Source organism: Lolium rigidum, chromosome 6 (assembly GCF_022539505.1).
Source record: "Lolium rigidum isolate FL_2022 chromosome 6, APGP_CSIRO_Lrig_0.1, whole genome shotgun sequence".
In the NCBI taxonomy this organism is placed as follows: Eukaryota; Viridiplantae; Streptophyta; class Magnoliopsida; order Poales; family Poaceae; genus Lolium; species Lolium rigidum.
In genome coordinates this window covers 108,373,138-108,378,657 of record NC_061513.1, presented here as the reverse complement: position 1 = coordinate 108,378,657, position 5,520 = coordinate 108,373,138, and the positions used below count along the sequence as shown (strand labels likewise).

The 5,520-nt window shown below is 46.4% G+C and overlaps 1 protein-coding gene across 1 annotated transcript; it reads left to right on the top strand.

Annotated features, from left to right (window-relative positions):
* Window positions 1-2,678: 2,678 nt before the first annotated feature.
* Window positions 2,679-4,680, top strand: LOC124667578 (mannan endo-1,4-beta-mannosidase 2-like). The gene is made up of 4 exons (XM_047204837.1): window positions 2,679-3,345; window positions 3,483-3,605; window positions 3,732-3,946; window positions 4,043-4,680. Exons 1-4 carry the CDS (start codon window positions 2,740-2,742, stop codon window positions 4,437-4,439), a joined length of 1,341 nt encoding a protein of 446 aa, XP_047060793.1. The 5' UTR covers window positions 2,679-2,739; the 3' UTR covers window positions 4,440-4,680.
* Window positions 4,681-5,520: the final 840 nt, after the last annotated feature.

The window sequence follows — 5,520 nt, the reverse complement described above, 5'->3', positions numbered from 1 at the left end:
ATAAACTACGGCTCAACAAAGATCGCAGTGCCGCTCCAAAACCGTGAAGAAACCACTTTCAGCAGAAGATCTCACAAAATTTTACCTCTTTGCTTTGTGCCAACTTCCATCCGTATCCTAGCATGGATACTTTTTTATACAGGCTCTTGATAAACGAGGAGAGTTTGTTAGTTGTGCACTGTGTACTTGCACATGTCAGAATAACAGTATATATATATATATATATTATAATTTCCTGCCCATTTCAGAAACGATGCCAAAGTTGTACTTCCCCAAGCAATTAATGGCACCGAACACGTACACGAAGTAGTACAGTGCCCAGAGGCCATTAAAAATAAAAGCTCAGAGCATAGTAACCAACCATGGGATCGTAGTAAAATTAAATCTTACACGGAGTCACGGGACATCTCGCTCCTTGATTGTCTCAGGACAAACATCGCTCGCAGCAAGTCAAAACATCGCATGTTGGCAAAGAACAATATGGTCCCGGAACAACCAATTCTAGCGCTGGAGCTTGGACACCGACGATACCAGTCATTTGGCACTTGATTATACCGCTGTAATAACTCGAGTGATTTGTTTATGAAGACAGGACGCGATTAGAGGCATGATAAGCGCTCTACTCTATACTCTGAGATCTCCACTTTGTCTCTCCAGACTCTCCATCATTCAACTCTACCCATTTTGTTTCTGGAGTTGGTCGAAGGGGATCTGGGGGCAAGGACCAGTTCTTCTGGTTGAGTGTTGCTCAAGTGCCAACTGGGTGGCTCAGCATGTGGGCTCTGCGTCCTTTTTACCTGACTTTGGGGCAAGTGTGCTGAGATCCGTGACCATGTGCCCTCGGACTCGAGCTGTCGCTATTTCCTCTTCTTCCCGCGTGAACCGGCTTTGTCTTTACTCTCTGCGCTTTACTTTTTATCCTTCATGCTCAGCCCCCTCGTATGATCCGGATTTTGCAATTTCATACAAGATGTTCTCATGCATGATTCAGAAACACACAACTATCCTTTCCGAAATCATTCAGGCATTCGGCTATCATCTTTAGATCTAGACTAGATTATTCAACAGAAATTTTGGGACAACCTTGTCTCAGCTATCAATGCCATTCATTTGTCTTCAAAGGGGTCTTGTCTATTCAAGAGGGGTTTTGACCTATACGACATGTGCTACCTCGTGTGTCGACATCATCACCCGTGTTGTCAAATAAATTTTAATAAGTAAATAGAACAACTTTTTTTTTTCAAGAAATAGTAATTTTGGACAATGTTTAACTTTTTCTTCTATATAGTTTTATTTGTAAATGATCGTGCTCGTACCCCCTTCACGTTCTCCCTATGCGACTCTAGGGGCAAACTCTACATTGCACCGTTGTCGCTCTCTCCCTCATCCTCCCTCTCCTCGCCGACTCCCGACGCTGCAGCGAAGCAAGGCCGCACAACTGCCGGTGAATGGGGCGATGAGGCTTCTCAAGCTGGAGCTAGTGGGGTATTACTTGGAGGAGCGATGATCGGTTGAGACAAGAGTGTGAGGACTGTGGCTACGTTGAATGATGATTTAATGTCCCGATATGACTTAAATGATGAGTCCATATGGCAAAAAGCTAATACATGACACACCAATTAATAAAGAGAGAGAGGCGACAGTGTTATCTTAATATTATGATGTATCGTAACACATTTTTTGGCAAATATAACTTGTATAGGATTTTCACATTGAGCATTTACAACTAAATATTATGAGGTTGTGATACTACTCCCTCGAGAAATACTAGTTCATCTGTTACAGGTTATAAGTCGTGAGAGTATTTTAAAATTGTTAGATAAGTTCACTCTCATTTAGTGTCCCCTATCCCTCACTGTATGTTCTCTGCATGTGAAACTATTGTTGTGTTAATTTTTTTTGAAACGAGGCAAAAGCTTTGCCTTTCATTGATATAAGAGAAAAAAGTTGGCCCGTTTATAAGGAAAACTGGCCGAAAAATCGTTACAACACGACACCACACACCAGCCCCGAGGCTGCGCTCCACACGGGTCGACGACCAACCAGGTCGACACCACACCTCAACGCAACAAGCGGAGGCGAAAGACCGAAGCCACCGCTCCAACTACCACACCGGCCCCAAGGCCGCGCCCTCATAATATTTCTTAGTCCTTATACTCCCTCCGCCTCATAATATTTCTTATAATTTCATGTGAAAGTCAAACTTTGTAAAGTTTGACCAATTATACAACAAAATATTTTTACTTTTATAATATGAAATTAACATCATTAGAATCACGATAAAATATATGTTTACATTGTATAAATTTTATATCACGAATAATAATATTTTCGCTATATGATCTATCGCACTTTGTAAAGTTTAACTTAAAAAAACTTATACGAAATATATTTGGGAACGGAGGGAGTAATCCGGGAACAGATAATACCACCCATTTCATGATACTCCTGTAGTTTCTCCTTATTATGACAAGGCTAATTATAACTTCTTTAAGGTCCTATTAGCAAATTATACTGCATGATTAACATTAACTCTACCCTTTCATCGCAGAATAACTGTTTACCTCGGTTATCAGCGCGGCAAGCTACCAGTACTACTGTAGCAGTGTGCCAGCCCCTCCCACAGTCTACTCCACACCACTCCACTCCCACCTTCTAGAAGTAGACTCCATTCCCCACTCCTGATGGCATTCCTCTAGCAGCACCCCAGAGCTCCCCAAGCACACCCCGCCGGCAACAATGGCGGCGTGCAACAGCATGCTCCTGTACCACTTCCTCGGGCTAGCCTCCCTGGCGGCAGTGTTCTACTTCTCCCTCCTCGGCGAGGTGAACCTCCGCTTCCCGGGCCTCCTCCCGTCCCCACGCAGCTCCATGATCCAGCCCCAGCCACACGACGCGTCCCTCCCCTTCGTGGAGCGGCGCGGCGTGCAGCTGTTCCTGGAGGACCGGCCATTCTACATCAACGGGTGGAACTCGTACTGGCTCATGGCCCAGTCCGTGGAGACGTCGAGCCGCCACCGCGTCTCCGGCATGTTCCGCGCCGCCACCGGGATGGGGCTCACCGTGTGCCGCACCTGGGCCTTCAACGACGGCGGCTACAACGCGCTCCAGCTCGCCCCGGGCCGCTTCGACGAGCGCGTGTTCAAGGCGCTGGACCGGGTGGTGGTGGAGGCCCGGCAGCACGGCGTGCGCCTCATCCTCAGCCTGGCCGACAACCTGGAGGCGTACGGCGGGAAGACGCAGTACGTGAAGTGGGCGTGGGACGAAGGCGTCGGCCTCACCGCCTCCAACGACTCCTTCTTCTTCGACCCCGCCATCCGCGACTACTTCAAAGTCTACATCAAGGTAAAATCAATATCAGTTAGAGCATCGAGCTCAGAGCTCAACGAAACGAATCTGCTTGCATTCCATGGTAGAAAAGAAAAGTGTCGGTGGCAATTTCACAGTAGCTAAAGTTGCATTCTTTTCCGCTTTTGGTGCAGGCATTGCTCACAAGGAAGAACCACTTGACCGGGGTGCAGTACAAGGACGACCCTACCATCTTGGCGTGGGAGCTGATGAACGAGCCCAGATGCATCACAGATCCGTCTGGTAACACTCTGCAGGTGAGTCCCAAAAGTCCAATTTTTTTTTGTATGAAGTTCGGTTTGCAATTCTGTTTGCCTGGTTATGCGTTTGGTGGATTATGTATACGATATTCTGAAGTTCTGATCTGGTTCCGATGTGTTCAGCGTTGGATCGAGGAGATGGCGTCGTATGTGAAATCGATCGACAGGAGGCATCTGCTGACCGTGGGCACGGAGGGGTTCTACGGCCCGACGAGCCCGCCGGAGAAGCTGAGCGTCAATCCGGGGCATTGGTTCAACAACTACGGCCTTGACTTCATCCGCAACTCCAAGATCTCGGACATCGACTTCGCCTCCGTCCATCTCTACCCCGACAACTGGTAATTAACCATCACCTACACATTTCCCCTCTCTGAAGTGCCAATCAGAAACACTGAATTAACAGAGAGTATGGTGGAACACGAATCAAATCGCAGGCTGCAGAAGGCCAATCTGGAAGACAAGCTCAAGTTCGTGACGCAGTGGGTGACCTCCCACTTCGAGGACGGCGACAAGGAGCTGAACAAGCCGGTCCTGCTGACGGAGTTCGGCCTGTCGCGCCTGGTGAAGGGCTTCGACCAGTCCCACCGCGACGCCTTCTACAAGGCGGTGTACGACATCGCGCACGAGTCGGCCCAGAGGGGCGGCGCCGGCGCCGGCGCCATGGTGTGGCAGCTCGCCGTCGAGGACATGGAGGACTACCACGACGCCTTCTCCATCGTGCCCAGCGAGACGCCGTCGATGCAGAAGCTGCTGAAGGAGCAGTCGTGCCGGCTGGCCGCGCTGAGGCACGGTGAGGCCGAGGCCAAGATCCTGAAGACGGTGTGCGCCTGATTCTCTCTGATGCAGGTTGTGATGAGATTCAGAGATTGTGATGAGATTGAGCACGAAACGGATCGAAGAGATCCAGCGTGCATGTGCCGTCCCGTGACACGAATCGGCGCCGACGTCGGCAGATCTGCATACCTGACCCGCTGTTTCAGTATTTTGTTTGCTGTGTTGTTGTACTTGTACCTGCCCTTGACCTTTGATATTCAAGTCACTGTCGAGCGGCAGAAGAGGCCGATTATATATAGTCGTCAAATAGTTTTTTTTCTGCATCAACAGTATTTATATGTCTGTTTCGCAAGAAAAAGTATTTATATGTCTGTAAGAATAAGAAAAAGGAGAGGCATGTAATGCGTGGAAGTACAGCACCTTCAGATCTTTGCTCAGTGTGCATGTGCTTCATCTCAGTATTTGCAGGTCAGATCACACTGACATAATCACAAACTCAACTCGACGCGTTTTGCTGCGGAAACTTCTAATTTGTTTTTAACATTACTGTCTGTTGAAATTTCATAAATTAAGGTTATAAAATAAATATAGATGGAAAAGTATTTGAGGACTGATGTAGCGAGAAAAACATGGATAAAGAAGACACCACATGTCATGGTAGCGCAATTAACAAATTTGCAGCATAAGAAATGGAACAAACAATCAAAAGAAAATCAAACAAAAGTATTTGTTCTTTGGTTGCCACAATATATAGTGCCTCTCTCGAAAGAAAATGATTATTGCACATTTTAGAACAACACTTTGCATACGAACATGACACATACATCACTCGCGGACCAGGCATTTTCTGATATGTACCCATCCCATTTTTTCTGTAATCCTGATTGTGGCCCATTGAGATTCTAATGCATACAAAGAAAGAGGCTTGGTTAGTATAATACAAAAAATGAGTATAAAACATGTATATACTATAAGTTGTCATAGAGGCAAAAGTTGAGTACAAACCATATATATACTATAAGTTGTCATAGAGGCAAAAAATTGAGAATAAAACATGAATCACCAATTAAGTTGTCATCTGACAAACAAAGAAATTACTATATCTCAACGATCACCAATTACATTGTTAGTACAATAT